Source organism: Colletotrichum orchidophilum (assembly GCF_001831195.1).
Source record: "Colletotrichum orchidophilum strain IMI 309357 chromosome Unknown Scaffold_18.1, whole genome shotgun sequence".
Classification (NCBI taxonomy): Eukaryota; Fungi; Ascomycota; class Sordariomycetes; order Glomerellales; family Glomerellaceae; genus Colletotrichum; species Colletotrichum orchidophilum.
The window spans coordinates 189594-206104 of NW_019172974.1; the positions used below are offsets into that span (position 1 = coordinate 189594).

The 16511-nt window shown below is 54.9% G+C and overlaps 5 protein-coding genes across 5 annotated transcripts; 2 read left to right on the forward strand and 3 right to left on the reverse strand.

Moving 5' to 3' along the window:
- Positions 1 to 122: 122 nt before the first annotated feature.
- Positions 123 to 398, reverse strand: CORC01_03071 (uncharacterized protein; the record flags this gene model as incomplete). The annotated part of the gene is made up of 1 exon (XM_022614721.1): positions 123 to 398. The coding sequence occupies one exon, from the start codon at positions 396 to 398 to the stop codon at positions 123 to 125; it is 276 nt and encodes a 91-aa protein (XP_022478723.1).
- A 970-nt stretch (positions 399 to 1368) lies between these two features.
- CORC01_03072 (uncharacterized protein) lies at positions 1369 to 1551 on the forward strand (the record flags this gene model as incomplete). Its single annotated transcript, XM_022614722.1, has 1 exon — positions 1369 to 1551. One exon carries the CDS (start codon positions 1369 to 1371, stop codon positions 1549 to 1551), a length of 183 nt encoding a protein of 60 aa, XP_022478724.1.
- A 7953-nt stretch (positions 1552 to 9504) lies between these two features.
- Positions 9505 to 11453, reverse strand: CORC01_03073 (fork head domain-containing protein; the record flags this gene model as incomplete). The annotated part of the gene is made up of 2 exons (XM_022614723.1): positions 9505 to 10281; positions 10497 to 11453. The coding sequence occupies 2 exons, from the start codon at positions 11451 to 11453 to the stop codon at positions 9505 to 9507; spliced, it is 1734 nt and encodes a 577-aa protein (XP_022478725.1).
- Positions 11454 to 12368: 915 nt separating this feature from the next.
- On the forward strand, positions 12369 to 12617 carry CORC01_03074 (uncharacterized protein; the record flags this gene model as incomplete). The annotated part of the gene is made up of 1 exon (XM_022614724.1): positions 12369 to 12617. The coding sequence occupies one exon, from the start codon at positions 12369 to 12371 to the stop codon at positions 12615 to 12617; it is 249 nt and encodes an 82-aa protein (XP_022478726.1).
- Positions 12618 to 14444: 1827 nt separating this feature from the next.
- Positions 14445 to 16443, reverse strand: CORC01_03075 (uncharacterized protein; the record flags this gene model as incomplete). The annotated part of the gene is made up of 3 exons (XM_022614725.1): positions 14445 to 14462; positions 14539 to 14571; positions 15010 to 16443. 3 exons carry the CDS (start codon positions 16441 to 16443, stop codon positions 14445 to 14447), a joined length of 1485 nt encoding a protein of 494 aa, XP_022478727.1.
- Positions 16444 to 16511: the final 68 nt, after the last annotated feature.

The window sequence follows — 16511 nt, forward strand, 5'->3', positions numbered from 1 at the left end:
TGTACACGAAGCATTCCGGAATGTATCCGATGCCGACTGCCTTACACATGAGACCCGTATTCGGCTTCTGTTCGATACTTATTCAGAAACCTCAGAGATGTTGTAATGTGGCATTCGATACTCTAGAATACCACAAGACCCATGCAAGGACGCTTAAGGACGGCCCGAATCGATTTACACGCCGATGACTTGCTTGTCCAACGTGGGATGTTAGTTTCCGGAGCCCCGACGTTGAGCAGCAGGATCTCGCATACGACTATGGAGGCAGCGTTCATTGAGGAGCCCGCAGCTGCGTCTTTCTCCGAGATGATACCGGAAGTTGAGGCGAGGCGAGGCGAGACAGGCCGAGCTGGTACAGCAGCAGATATGGGATTGGCGGCGTCATGGAGTCCGTACATTGCTTCTAGAAGAAGCCTGGTGGTCGATGAGAATTGAGTCCGCTTTCTCGATGTCGAAAACTTCGCCTTCTATCGCGACACCCAGCCAACGGCAAGTAACGTCTTTTGGCAAGGGATGCAATGGAAGGATGGAACGTTGCAGCCTCATGCAAGAACTTATGTGAAAGGAATGATGCTCTTGGAGCTCGTTTCACTTCACCACCACCATGCCATTCTATTTATGACTTCCCGTGATGACAAGACGGCCGTTGAGTTACACATCTCCAGTCGATCCGGAAGATTCTTGTCCTTGGGAAACCTAAAACGATGCTATTCTATATCTCAAAATATTTTCCCCCACAGGGCACTCGAAGATATTTGCAATCGACGTAACATCCTTCAACTTTTGGTGCAAGTCACTGACGGCCTCCGCCTTGTTCGACGTGGCACTGTGCGACATCAATCCCTCAATCCGACAAACCGCGCCAGTTCTCAGGAAATCTACCTCGCGGCTTGACGGCGCGGCCCACCAGCGGGAGCCGAGACTCGTTGTAGAACGGAGGGCACGAGAGCTCTCGCCTATCTCGTCTGTCGGCTGCCGCGTCACGCTGCGGTTATGGGATATTGATCAGATATTCGATGAGACAGAGAAGTCTATATCCATCAGCAAGTCAAGCAAAGCCGCTCGCTTTGATGCATTGCCTAGAATCGAAATCGGGCAAGGGACGGCACTTGGTCTGCATTTCGACCATCTGTCCGAGGCAGCGGCCCGCCATGCGACCTTGCAGCATTGCGGGCCATGTTTCCTTTTCATATGTCTGTCAATGTAACAGGTAGCGATAAGGCTTCGAGATTTTGCAACTGGGCTTGGCCGTCTACCTCCGCCTTTCTGCAGAAGCGAAAGCCAGCATGCACAGATTACCACCTATGCCCCCTCTGTTGATGGCTTCTCGGATGCCTCGAGATCCGACGGGACAGATGCATCATTACCATGCTGATGCTGCACCGGGTTCATGTCCCGGTGGTTTGTCCCATCGATCGGGCAGGACATCTCCGGAGTCTGCACACCACGTTCTGTTCTTTCGGACGTAAGATGACGGGACACCTCTCGCAGCGGGTGGATGACTGCTTTAGCGAATCCAGACGTAAGCTCATGCTACATCCTAATGACTGATCTTGGCTTGCTTTACGTACGTGATGTTTTGACAACTTGTTGCAGGCCGGTGTGCAATACTTTCTCTTCCAGAAGTTGAGCTCAACGGGCGACGCAGAAGCCATTGACTGGTGACCATTGACTTTGCCGACCGAACACAAGCTCGCATGGTCGTTCCGAGCCTGCCAACTCAGGCCTGCAGCTTAGCGAAGGCGGAAGCTTAACTGAGCTCACTGAATCATTGCTATACAGGTCGATGGACATAATAACTTGCGCAATATCATCGTTCGAGAAAAAGAAAGCGCCTCATCAACGCTCATCAACCAAGTGTGACTCAGAATAACTAGCGAAACAACATACAGACATGCCACCGAAAGTTCGATTGAAGCGTTGAGTCGAGGTTGACGCCATCACGCCTCGCGAAAATCGTAATTCAACATCAAGATGTTGCTTTGTCGTCGAGCATCAGATCTTGGATTGAAGGACCCCCATAGTACATCAAGCAGCGGCTGTCCGGGCGGGTAACCAGAGGAACTTTGCAGGTTGTTCAAGCATACCTGGCAATGTAATTGACGCCGACGGGCGTTTGAGTACTTACTTGCCTTGCATGCTGTCGGTTGACGATGCTCATCGGCGTGAACTGGGCATCTGACGGGAAGACGGAGTCTTCAAACGAAAATCATAGAACTCGACCAGAGTCACCAAAGCCATAGATATGGGCCGAGGAGACTGCGGGTTGCCTTCGGGAATGTCGATCCCGCGGCGTTGTGGAACGCGATGAAGCATAATAAGGGCCGTATACCTGTTCCTTTAGGGTTGCACTCAAGGCTGTCAAACGGGCGGCAGCATAGAGGCTACGACTGCCTGGTCTTTACATGCGAAGATCTCGACGAACCGACTTCACCTCCTTGATTCAAGAGCCGGTGATCTCGGCTTTCTGAGAATGCATTGGGCCTCTGGGAACATGCACTTCACATCAGACCCAGACCACCCACCACCAAAGCCTTGGAAGTATGAGGGAGGGCCGAATGGCGGTGGGCGAGATTGCAGGCACACTTTCTGGGCGCTGGCTCCTCCCACATCATCACCAGTGCCGTGCGATGTGTGACAGACCATCATCTTACGTCCGTACTTGGCGAGGACAGCAACAAAGGGGTTGGGGACTCGTCAAGACCAGCATCTCGATAATCATAGATCCAAGATCTTTCACAAATTTCGGCCATCGAGCTCAGAAAATTGTGACGAGTCGGCGGTCGGCAGAGTGAAAACCTGGCAAGCCACGGTGGTGTGCGATCATCCAGCTGGAGGCCTGGATCTGTGGAAGCACCCCCTCATGGATGAGTGCAGAGGTTTGGCGACCTGGCATCAGTACCGCGGGCCTCGGATCGAGGGCTACCCCATCTGACTTGTTGGAACCAACGAATACAGCTCGAGCCCAGAACAGACACTGGTGGCTCCACAGGCGGGATGTTCCCCTACCGAACCCAACAGCCAGGGTAGACTTGCCTGTCTCGCAACCGTCTTTGCAATAGGTAAACCGTTGGAGGTGACTCGACTGTCGACGAGGGTGGGCTAGCGACACGAATAAACGGCGTACTAGTTCGCCCGGCAGGACGGCTGTCAAATCTGTCAACTGCGCGGCCAATCACTACCACCTTTATTCGATGCAGGCATTGGGATGTGTGGGGAGATTGGCGAATATGAGCGAATCAGACCGGTATCTGCAAGCCCCCTTGGTTGGGATATCGTCGTAATTGTGCTCCTCCCATGGCGTTTTACGATCAACCAACGAGTGCCGTCTGGCGGGTTTTGTCTCCTCCGATCATTTATCCGAAGATTCGAAGCCGTTGGCGCGGGGATCTTCGCACATTGGAAGATGCCAGGGCCCAGAGATGGATGGTTGGAAGCCAACCCCCAGGAGCCAACCTTGCAAGCGTCATCTGTCCATCACTGGCCCTGGACTAGGCTAGTTGTCTCTTCAGCCTTTTTGAAAAGACATCAACACGAGAATCAAGGACTCGTGGTTTAGCGACCAAGATCTCCTCTCTAGAGACTAGGTTTCGACCCGTGGGGCCCCCTCTGAAAGAGGGCAAAGGTAACGAGTTGTCGTTGGTCGTTACCAGTTGGGTTTTACCAGTGACAGTCTTCGCCCTGGTGATCCAAGCCTAGATAGGCCAGGGTTTTCATTCGAGGGAGCAGCGGTCGCGGTGGGCGGGCGTCTTGGATGGAGCAGAGGAGATGTCCGTGGCGTTTCCGCAAGGAGGGATGCAAGGGGCTGAGGGGGGTAGCAAGGATTCCACTTGTACCTGGCACTTCCAGGTTCAAAAGTGGACGAATTATGGACCTTGTCCCTCGGACGGTTGCCCGTCTCCCCGCCGCAAAGAAAGGGAAAAGAGAAACGCCCCCAAGAGAGAAAAGACAAGTCTGTTTCAACGACGTGCGTCTTCTTGGTGAGCCGTACACACCATCGTCGGCGTCGGCGGACGCTCATCAACTCCGACCTGGGGCAGCGACGGCCTCTTCAACACCTCAGACGCCTATTTTACCTTTGGGGTTTCTTGCATGCCGCCGCAAACAATACTGGCGGTCAATCAAGGCTTTATCAGACTCGCGATCCTTTCGCCTGCATGTCATGTGCCACAAGATGTGCCCCAGACACTGGACCTACATCAAAGTAGCTGGATCGCTCAGCGGCATCTAATTTGAGCGTGGCTTCCTTGGAAGACTGGCCCCCCTTACTCGCAACTCGTCAGTGCTAGTCCTGCGCCTCAGCTGCTATGCCGGCCATGAACAGCGGCACATCGTATCACGGTGCAAAGTATCTTGTCCCAGCAGCAAAGTGGGACAAGTACCCATGACACCCTCGACCATTAGCCATCTGACCGTGCGACTGCGGGTTTTCCTTTGGCAAACCAGCCACTCGAGAGTCCTGCAAAGCCAAGCCCGCCTGCCGGACGGCTTCCGGGGGACCAGTCAGTATCTCGTGCCCAGCATCGTGGCTTACCGTTTCTCTTGGCTCAACTCCTCGACTTAAAAGAAAGACGGGGGCCATATGGCCTTAGCCAGGGATGCCGTCGCGACATCCCTCGACGCTGTGACATGCCATGCCGTATTGCGCTGCGCCGCTGTCCTCGGGTTCGGTCAGTTTCTCGTCGCCAGTATCTTGATTGATCGATACGTTCGGCGCAAACCCGGCTTAAAGCCATCAAAGTAATATCGACTGGCCGGCGACAGCACCCCCCGCCTTGATCACGCCTGCAGAACATGATGGCTTCTTTCAGTTCCAGCTGTGAGTCTGGTCCCTGGCCTGATGCTGCGAGATTAACACCAATCCGCTCTCCTAGCCCTTTTGGAAAGAGGATGCTTGTACAGGGTATAAGCAAACTAAGATGACGGCAGCGGGACCAAGTAACCTCGTCCCCAACTACCTGCACCATGGGCTCATTAGCTTAGGTCTTGTTCATCCCAGGACCTTGGCATGGCCACACCTGCCAGCTCGAACGAGCAGGAGTCCTGTCTGGGAGACGCCATATACCAGGACCAAGACGCTCCTCAGTGCCTAGCCCGGTCCCGAGGACTCGGTAACCAATGGCAGAGAGAAGAGAGCCAGAGTCACAACTCTCTTATCATCCGTCAACGACAGGCTCTGATAAACAAGCATGACATTCACCCAGGGCGCGGCAGGGTAAGTGGTTCGCCAGTTATTCGCCATTGTTGCATGGCCAAAAATCCCCGGCAGGTTTTTACGCGGCTCGCGGAAGTCGGGGTCGCAGAGCGGCTAGTCCTGTTGCATTCAAGCGTCTGTCATACCCATCTCTTCTGCTCCTCAATGTGCTGCAGATGAAGCAGGAAAAAAGTGAACACGTCTTGCAGGACTTGCTTCTCCAACGGTGCCTGTGTTGAAAGGGAGATGGCCTTCATCTCGACAAAGAGGAGCCTCCTCCGCCTCCTCCCCACCCCCCGCCATACGACATTTGGAAAAGGCAGACTGGTTGACAATACTGTGGGAAAAAGAAAGCGGCAGACATTTGAAAAATTGACGCGAGATTGGGCTTTGAAGAACCTTCACCTTGGGAAGGGGTGTGGACTCTATTCACCGCTCGCATGCACCGTCAACGTTAACCTTGTCGCCGCCGCCGCTGCCGCCTCCGCCGCCGCCGAGCCAGGCCGCCCAGTAGTCCAGGCTGATCTAACCCGGGGCGGCCGCCGCCATCGTCGTCGTCGTCTACGGGACCTATCAAGTCTGAACGCTTAACCTGATCACTGCCCGCCTGCTTTACCCCTCCAATGCCATGGAGGCTACTCTTCGCGAGGCTTTGATCACCGCCCCTCACAGGGCGAAGGAAATAGGTTGGGAAATATACAACCCCACGGCGTGCATAGCTGTGGAGCGGCAGCCCTGGGTGGGCACATCGAGCTCCATCCTGGCGATCCCCAACACTGAGGCTTGCTGTTCACCATGTTCCCACGACGGTCAAGGAAATCCGGTGTGCTCTTTCGTCACAAGGGCTCCCGCACCCCGGGGCATTCGTTCCATGGCATCTCCACATCTCGAATCCTGTAACTTTACCACGGTAGGTCATTCCCGCCCGCCTGGCTTCGGTTATCCAATCATGGTCAGAGATCTGAGAGCGAGGGCGGCACGGCGGGCGAGTGACCTAGCACGAAAGGAGGACGAGGGAATAGAAGCTTTGTGAACATACCGTCGTCTCACTCGAATGCTAGGTCTGAAAGGGCCCGCAGCTGGTGTACGGGTACTGTTACCTTGACCTTACCTTGCCATACCTTATCCTACCTTGTTTACCTGTGCCCTCGCTGTTCGTCCTTTCTGCGCCTTTCATCCTTCCGCGAATTCGCACCGCCGTCCAGGTCTAGACTGAACACCTTGACTGACGGGAGGGTTCATCGTCCGACCTTCAAGATTGGGGCTCCACCCGGCCGCCCACTCTAGATTACTTTGGCCTCGATTACCAAGTTGACATTTGTGACATGCCACTCAGCCTGGCATACCCATCGTCATTTCGACTCCACAATGGGCGGCTGCGTCTAGTAAGGTAGTCTAGAGTTGTTCAAGGGGTATCCATCGACCTTGCTACATATTGTCCCCTTGAATGATCTTCCTACAGCCCTGTCAAAGACTCAACTCGCGGCCCTCCCCCTGGTTCCTTCAGACTTACGCAGTGTCTACCTACCTCACATGGCCCCGCAGGGTGTCCCAGCCCAGTCACAGAGACGGGAGACGACACACGCTTCCGTTGAACTCTGTATTCGTTCTGTACACTCTATGCTGTCACATTCTCTTTGTGTCCCGTCTTCGAAGACACACCGATCTCCCCTCCCTCTATCCTGGTCGAAACTTGTTCTTCTCTTCCTCCAGCCCAGCCGCCATCTCCGAATCAAGTCGACCAGTCACCAGTTTCCCCCCCACCCCTTCCCAAGCCACCCCGCTGGCTATCTTTATACGCACGATCACTCATCGTCCGTGCGTCTCTGTAGACCAATGGACCAGTGAGGCAAGGAACAAAGTTGCTTGCTTGCTGATCGATCGTCCGCTCCGTCCTGCTCCCCGAAAGTCTATCTCTATCTACGCACCACCCCCCCTCAAGCGGGGTCCCACGCGGGCAGATTTTCTCGGAAACACCTCCCCTGTTTCTGCCCAAAGATCCACTCTGATTGAAGGTGACCAGGGTGTCGGAGCCGATCGGGGAAGGGGGGGGAGGGGGGAGGGGGGAGGGGGTGGGCTCGAGGTGAGCGGCCGCCTGTCTGCACGCTGCCTGGGCTCTTTTTTTCCTTTTACCTTTCCGATGAACTGGTAAATTAGGAATCCCCAATTGAGATGAGATGGCACGAAAAGAGGGGAATGGGGGAGGGGGGAGGGGATGGAGAGCGTGAGAGTTTCGCTTGACGTGCAGGTTGGATGCAACAGCGCGGCATTATGAGCTGAGAGAGACTATTGGAACATACATGCATCATCATCATCCTCTGTAGTCAAATTATTGTTCATCACCATCAGAGGAGGGAAACCCTTTGCAACAAAAAAATCATGATACTCATAATTCAGATCATAAGCCAGACTACATTATTTTTTTGCCCTTCTAGATATCAAGACATTTTCCACCGGACTCATACCAACTCACCAAGCTGACAACGTTGAGGCTCGCCTGTGAAACTGTTTCTTGGGAATAAATGCAAAAAAAAAAAAAAAAAAAAGACAGGGTAAGAGAGACCAAATCAAAGCAAAAAGTTCCGAACCGGAAAAGAGAAAAGATAGCTAGTCAAGGGTGAAACATGGGGTATTTTGCAGCAGCGGCTGCACGCGCTCTATGTTGATGATGATGATGATATCGTTGTTGTCGTTGCTGTTGCTGTTGATGATTTTGGCGACGTTTGATTTTGACGACGATTTGCCTGGCCCAGGTGAAGATGATGATTGATGACCGTGGCATGAGATTGGTTGTATTCTTTTGCATCGAGGCCGGCCCAGCACTTCCATCGGTCATGAAGAAAGGAAAAAAAGTATGAGAAAAAGGAAAAGTGGAAGAACGCGAACAGAAAAGAGTTGGTCGTTTCCGGATATCCTTGTTGTTCTCAATTCCCTATGCCCTCACATCGTGTCTGTGTCGTCTGCTGGTGTGTGCCGTAAGAAAGGAAAAGGGGAAACCATAACAGAGAGGAAAAGCGGAAAGAGATAAGCGGTAGATGGAAGAAGGGGATGGAGAAAAGTCGCCACCCTCTTCTCTTCCCTCCTCTCTCTCTCCCTCTCTCCCTCTCTCGTGCGCACGCGCGCTATGCTTCTCTCCCATCTCATCTCATTCCCCTTCCCTCCCCTCGTTTCTTCCCCCCCCCATGCACACACCCCAGTCTCTGATCGTACGTTCAGAATTGCTTTTTCCAGACTTCGCGGCTACTGCTTCCTACAGAAGAGCAGCCTACACACGCCCGCCGCGCCGCACCACCCACCACTACCAGCGGGCAGGACACCAAAAAGAAAAAAAGGAAGAATAGTAGTAGTGAAGAGCGCCAACAGGCCTCGAACCCTGCAGGTGTCAAAAGACGGGCACTGTACTCCCTAGTCCACGCAGAAAGAGAGGGGTGAGGGTGTATGGAGGGGTTCGGTGTGGGAGGGGTGGGACTGGGAGGACGCGGGCGTGTGTGCCTGGATCTGTGAACATAGTGTGGTGTGGTCGGCGTTGGGAGGAGAGGAGCATCGAGGTAAATCTCTCTCGAAGAGAGTTGTTCTCCACCGCCCATGCCCCACGCCCCATGCCCCATGCCCATGCCTGTCCCGTCTCATCGTCGAACGGGGATTGCAGACCACAGATCCCCGTCCCCTGGATCGCTCTCTCTGCCCCCGATATGCGTCGACCCTCATCCGAATCTGTCCCCGGACCCAGATCTTGGCGGAAAGAAACGTAGGAGGACAGGGGTGAGAGGAGTGACCGGGTCCCGTGAACAGCTAGCTAGATAGCCAGCCGTTCGCTCTCTCTCATCCAACGGAATAACCCGCTGGTAGACCTCGTTGTTGATGCCCCCTCCCAAAAGAAAGGCAAAGTAATCGAGCGCGAGATAGGCGTACGTAGACCAACGAGATAGGGAGAGGAAACACACGAGGAGACAGTGGAAAAGAAATGTCCAGAAGCTCTTTCCCTTTTGGAACCGATCTTGATCTTTTTTTTTTTTTTTGCCCTCTTTACTGATCCCTAAGATCGAAAGGCGAAGTTTTTCTTGGCTTCCCGACCGTCCAACCCGCAGTAAATAATACATCATCGCCCTAAAAGGCGGAAAAGCGGGAAAGAAAGCCACCCGCCCACTCTACACGTCTGGTAGGGGGCTGGGGGGGGAGTAAATCGCCATCCCGGTAAACGCCGTAAAAAATAAGATAGAGGAAAGAAAGAGTCACAGACGGCCCCCGCAAGAGCCACACCACCCAGCTGCACCAAGCCTTCCAATCATGAAGTGTGATATGCCAACAGCTCACAACTGGGCGGTGGAGCCCCAGCCGTAGATGGCACCGTCGGTGGGTGTCGAAGGGCTGTACACCCCAGAGACATCAGCCATGGCGTAGGCTTGGAACTGGTAGGGCTGGGCCGCGGCGGCCATGAAGGAACCGGGAGCGCTGGTGGGAGTCGTGATGTTGCTGCCGCCGGGGTTGCTGCCAACGATGACAGGACCGGCGGGAGGAATGGGGTTGAGGTTCAGAGGACCGCCGCGGGCCTGGACCTCACGCTGCTGGAAGCACTGCTCGTTGGCCGCCTGACTCCGTCGCATCATCTCCTCGTGCATCCCCTGGATATGCGGAGGGAGCTGCTGGTGATGATGGTGGTGCTGCTGGTGATGCTGCGAGGCCATGACGGGGCTCATGGAACCGGTCTGGGATCGCTGGCGCCTCGCGTTGCGGGAGTTCGTCGTGGCGCGGCCTCCACGGCGTCCAGACATGGCGCGGCCGGGCATTGAGCGGTTGGGGTAGTCGGGATTCGGGTAGTGAGTAATGGTGGAGGAACGGGGAGGGCTGTTGCGTCTACTCATGCCCATGGGACCGCCGCCGAACGAGTTGGCATTGGCAGCTGCGTTGCAGGCACGGCGGCTGAGGAGGCTGCGCGAGGAGCCGCCGCGGTTGCCATCGCGGAAGTGCGTGGTTGGCAGGATGTCGTCAAGGTACTTGGGGTTGAGATACCACTCAGACACGCGCTTCTCGCTAGACGTGTGGCCATCTGGTTGAGTGTAGCTCTCCTTTTCTCTCCTCTGGAACGCCTAGATGAAGGTTGTCGTATTAGCGAAGAGGATCATTATGCTAATGTGGGGGGGATAGGGACAGGGAGGCTCTTCGATTATGATTATGCAATGCAAGGTGTAAATGCTTCACTGGCCAGGGGTTGGAAACCAGGCGCAATATGCATGGGGGGCTTCCTGAGGGATCATGATCCCACTGGAGTGACGTGGGGCGAGAGAATAAGCAGGGTACTCACGTCGTTCATGCTGAGGTTGTGGCGGATGCTATTCTGCCACCCGTTCTTCTCGGTTCTCTGGGGTTTGTTGGTGTTGTCTCTAAACCACTTGTAGAGCTCTTGGAGAGTCATGGAGTAGTCTGGCGCGTCCTTGAGGGCTTTATGGATAAGCTTGGCGTACGGCGGGCCGTCGTTGTTGCTGTTGGCAGCGTCTGGTTGGGGGTTGACCTTGGGAGGGGGACTCTGGCCACCAAGATCCTGGATACCATCGGGCAAGTCGCCGCCGTGGAATTCGGTCGGGGACCCGCCGTAGGGGGATCCAGGGGCGTCGGTGCCGGGCGAAGACGCATGGTGAAGCCTTTCGCTCTCCAGAGTGCGCTGCAAGGGCTCGGGGTCGAAATGGCGCTGGTCAAAGCCGTGTGAGTAGCCGCCGCTACCATAGTGGAGAGAGACATTCAGGTCCGTTCCGCGCAATGTTTCTGGCGACATTGTCAACTGGTCGTTGACGAGCCCAAATGGCGGTTCATGAGAACGAACGGGCAGCTCGTACTGAGAGGCTTGAATCGGTGGCGGAGTCTGGGTTGATGAGGCCCAGCTTCGCGGCGAGAGAGAGGCCGAGTTGTATATCGAGTGAACGGCTTGGCCGCGGTATGAGTAGTTGTCAAATTCATCTGTCGTGATGGACTGTGGTGAGGACCAGGCCGTCTGGTTCATGACGGGCGACTGGTATTGATGTTGGCTGACGGCGGAGAGCTGGGTGTAGTATGGTTGAGGATCTTGGACGGTGAAAGAGCGTTGCTGCTGCTGCTGCTGCTGCTGCTGCTGCTGTTGTTGTTGCTGTTCCGGAGCCATGGTGTTGAATGTTTCCATCATGTCCGTCCTGACGCCCAAGGTGGCTGGCGATTGTGTGGCGTTGGTCCGTTGTTGATGACTCAAGGTAGCGCGCATGGTGTGCTGAGGTGAGTTCTTTGCCGTCATGATGCGGGAACAGTGTGACTGAGGAGGTGTAGAGGAGGAGGATGTGAATCAGGTAACGTTGCCTAGAGCAAAATGGGGAGAAGTTTGCGCGGGAAGACGTTTTTAAACGAGGGAGAGATCAAGATGTCACAGACACCACTTGAAGATGTTGTTGTAAGGATGAAGGGAGGGTGGGGGGAGGAGTCGAGGTTGAACAATGATCGAGGTGAGACAGCAGGTTGATGATGGAGAGCTTGCTTCCGGATGAAGACCGTCTCAGGAAGGCGTCTCGAGAAAGAAAGAGGAGACACGAGAGGTTATTAATGAGGCGACCACAACGATGTTGGTTCAAGAACTGAGCGCTGGTCGCTGTTGAGAGAGCCTCCAGCAAGGGGTTGACCCCGTTGTGATTTAACGAGACAGAGGCCCATCCTATCCTCCAGATGTTCCCATGTTGGTAGAAGAGCGTTGTGTAGGTAGTGCAAGGAACATGTGTATGTCGCCCAATTTGGCCCCATACTTGTGTACAAGAGATACGTACAGGATCTGGGATGAGCAAGAGAGGCGCAGGGCCGGGGTAGTTTGGGAGATGGGGGGGAGTGTGGACTGTCGATAGAACAGACATTGGATGGAGGGGGGTCGGCCTAACATGGCCATGTGGATATCGGGGGGGAGAGAGAAACAGAGAGAGAGAGAGAGAGAGCAACGTGTGCCAGCTCATTGCTTGGCCTGTTTTAGCGTTGTCTTCCCGCAGCCGCGGCGGCGCCATGTGTGCGTGTGCGTGCGTGTGCGTGTATGTGTGTCTGTCTGCTTGTTGTGTATATGCTTGTGTGCATATATGCGTCTGTCTGATGTTCTTCTGTATGTCAGATTGCTGGTCTGCGCGCCCTCTCTCTAATTCCGTCTGCTGCCTGCGTCTCCCTCTCGTCTTTGCCCATGTATGTGTCGACTAGATGGAGGTCCCCATCCACGTCTGCGGCAAGCTCTCCACTGCATGCACAGATCCGTTGCAGCCTCTATTCTCCAAAGTGGATGCAAACGGAAACAGATGGAGGCTTGGTTGTGGCTTCTGCCATCAGGTCCGTCTGGGACAAGTGCAATTGTCGACCGGGATCATGGAATTTTTTCCCTCCAATGCTGATTGAAGGAACGTTGGAGAAGGCGTTCCCTTCTGCATTCCCATGAAGGGACCAGGTGAGTAAATCTGAACAGATGAGTTGCCCTGTTGCCAAAGAACAGGTATGTGGACAGCTGAAGCTGGATTGGGCGGTACGGAGAGCCTCCAAGACGTTTCTTTATTCGTCTTGCATTTCTCTCTCCTCCCTCTTCTCACTGTAGTCTCTACCCTGAAGGTCGAGCAAAAACCGTTGGAACTAACAACGCCACCGACTTGGAGCCCATTCGTTAAGAGCCGTCGACCCATGATCCAGGTCGTCTGCGTGCAACCATGGTTTGATAGCAGGAGCGGAACTCTGCCCCAGTGACCACAAGGGACGACCATGGCGGCCATGCCAGTCCAGTCCTCCGCCTCATGCGGGACGCGGGTGAAGAGGGGGAGTGTGGGAGGTCAACGGCAGGATACCAGCATGGTACACGCTCTGAGCCTGAGGCTACCTCAGCACTAGACGAGGACGCAAGAGGAGAAGAGAGAGAGACATTGAGAGATTGTTGCACACATCCACAGCCAGGCCGATGTGGGTAGCGGGTCGTGGCGGGGCTATTGTACCAGGTACAGCTTGACATGAGATGTACAGACGATGTACGCCTGTCATTAACATGGTTGGAGTGAGGCCTGCCGGCCAGGTAGACAACCAACCAGTCAACCTTTGAGCTGAGAAGCATTTCGGGCAGAACAACAGCTTCTCGGAGAGCAGCAGCAGGTACACCGGACGCGTGCATTGACTTTGGCGAGAAGGCCAATCATCCGCAGCCGTCTTCATGGGCGCTGCCTCCAAGTCCTGGTTTGTACCAGTGTAGAGGAGTTACAAGGCAGGCGGAAGATCGGTCTCTTGATGCCAGCCCGCGGACACGTAGATCATTGTCGAATTCTAGAAAGTCCATGGTGCTCCTCAAAGTTCTCGAGACGGATTTAGAGTAGGGACTCATGTAGTCAAGGTGGAGGTTCAATCCCGCCTAGGCCGAAATGTGGCCGCTTGCCCAGGAGTGGTGTTTCGGGTTTCTTTGCCTTTACATCTGTGCATCACCGGGGAAGACCGATCGTTCCAGGTAAGTAGTACCCGGAGCTCTGCTGCTCGTCATAGTACCCCATCTTCCACCGTCAATGCCCAACAGCCACGTCGGTGAAGGGGTTGGATCGCCAGCCCAGAGATGAGAGGACAGGCGTGGCAGGGTCGTGAGTGGAGTCGTCTGCGGTGGCGTGGAGATCAGCAGTAGCTGCAGCCATTGTACTCCGACTCCAGTCAGGATAGCTTCATACAAGACTGCTTCGGATCATGTCAGTCGCCCGGGGATGGCAGCACTTGGCGTCGTGGGGGCCAGGCAGGCAGCTACACCAAAAAAAGGTGCAGCAAGAGACCCAAAAGGGTTGCCCTGGCGTCCTGCTACCCATTGTTGCACGAGAAGATGGAAAGGAGGTATTTGATTAGTTGGAGACGAGAGCTACGGTCGCCTGTGTGATTGTGCGTCATTCTCTTGTCTTCCCAGAGGTCGGCCCGCGGCCAGCGACGGTCAGTTACGGTCGTCGGCGGGTGTATGTTCCGAACGATGGAGGGGGGAAAAGAGGAGGGAATAGTACGTGGTACCAGCGAAAGTGAGAGCGGCGAGTGAGCAGGACAAGAAGATGAGGCGGACGCGATCCGGAGAACAGACACCAATCTGTTCTGGCTTCTGGCCAGGCCAGAGAGAGAGAGAAAGAAAAAACAACCTTCCAACACCAAGGCGTCCCGATGTATCCGCCCACACGGTTGATTCTGTCACATCGTGACATCGTAGATGCATCGTGACGAGACGAGCGAGCCTCCTTTCCAACCCCCAGCCCGATTCTGGGGACAATCACTTCCGGTAGTAGATCTGCGGAAGGGGGGGGGATCATGTCAGTACGGTTGCAATCAGTGAATCAAACGTGGGAGTGGGACTTGTCCCTTACCTTTTTGAATTGAAAGTGCAGTTGCAGGATACCCTGCAGGGAGTATAAGATTAGCTCAACGCCATGACCAGGATGGTTGGTAACAGTAATATGACAGAAAAAAAGGGGAACTATTTGGAGGCGCGCGTGTAGGCGGTTGGGTTGGGTGGGATGGCGGAGTCGGCGGTGCTGGTGGAAAGCAAAGACGGTTCCCCCTCGTGGCCCGCCTTTCTCGGCATTGGAGAACGGGCTTATGGACATGGAGGGTTGGTTCCTTCGACATGACGGCAGATGGGGGAAACGAGGAAAAGAGAGAAAGTTGAGGGGCACAGTTATGCAGGCGCTCTCTTGCTTGCCCCCCCATGAGTGACTCTCGTGCTCTCCGTGCATATGCACCGCGTCGACTCCGCCACGAGCAGGATGAGATGGGGGGAGAGGAACTAGACGCAAAGGACGGCGCGAAAATGGTGTAGAGAACGCCACAAAACATACCTTATCGAAGGAACTTTTGAAGCCGCGATCCTTCTTTGCACTGTAATCCCACTCGCGGTCCACGATCCTGAACGCAATGTCTTCATATGGGGGACCTGCGATGAAACGAATGAGGCACGTGTCTTCCTCCCCTGCTGCGGCAAAAGACTCGCCCCTTTTTCTACCGTGTTCTCGAATGATCTTGAATGTGGGCGCCTTTGTCTTGTCGATGAGTTCGGGGTAGAAGATGTTGAACTTGTAACCCTGGACAACCTTGGGTGGCGGGTTGTCGTGGTCGTAATGTGTCTGGTTGTACTTGTTCCACTCGTAGCCCATCTGAACGCGGTTGAAGTATCTCGGCTTTCTTGGCCGATGCTTGTCGGCCCATTGAGGCTTAGACCCGCTGGCAACGGTTTCTTCTGCTGTAAATATCTCCTCGTCTTCGCCAATGCCACGCGCGACTTCGCGGTCGTAGAGAGCTTTGGTGGCCTGGGAAAAGTCTTCGTCGCCCGTCTGCGTAAATCGAGCTGTTCCTGGGGGCGCACTTGAAACAGGTACCGTCTTTGTTTCTGTCCTGCTTGGTTCAGATGACAGGTTCCTGACTGCTGCAGTAACCGAAATAGAATCGGCATGGTTGGCCTGGTGCTGGCCGAGGGCCTTTGCCTTTTCCGGATCCTGCAGCTTGAGCAATGCAGCTTTGCTGGCACTGATTGCGTCGGAAACCTTTCTCAGCTTGGCCTTAGCCTTCCACACCAGCAGACTGCGGAGAAGCTGCTCCCAATAGTCAACGTCTATATCGTCGTTGGAGTGGAGCTTTGCCTTGATCTGGGACTCGAGGGCCTCGAGCTGTTCGTACGTCTTGGGGCGCAGGATCTTGTCAACGTCTTCGGATACTGTGCTGACAACCCGAGCGTCTGGGCCTTGCGGTTTCAGCTTCTGCCGCCTGTCGGCACAGATGGTTTGCAACGACTTCCAGTACTCGCGGTTGCGGTCGTTCTGCTCGAGGGTGTGGTAGGACGTGATGTCAGAATCCAGTTCTCGGAGCTGTGATTCGTCGAGCCCCTGCAGGACTTGCTCTGGAGAGGCCACATTGAGGTGCAGGTCTGCATCGTCGTCGTCGAAGACGTCCCGGTCGTCGTCGAAGAAGCGCAGATTGAAGGCCAGGAGATCAATAGGCTTGGCTCGGCCTTCCCGAACTCGAATGTCAGCCTTCTTCTTGGCTTGTTTCAGAACGAACTTGTCTTCGTCGGCGACAAACTGTCTAGACTGTTCATCCTGCGTCATATAGCTCGAGCTGTTGTTCTGACGTGGCCTTGAGAAAGGGGGCGGGTTCGAGGGTTTGGTGATGCGATTATTGGGGTCGCGTCTTGGGGAGGCTATGTCCCGGTCCCTTTCGCGATCTCTGCGGCTGGGTGATCTGCGCCCAGAGAGCATGGCTCTGCGGCCCGGGTCCATGTTTGCTGTCGTATGGAGGGATCGGCAACAACGGTTCGGGTGTCAGGGAAAATGTCGTCTTTGTCGTG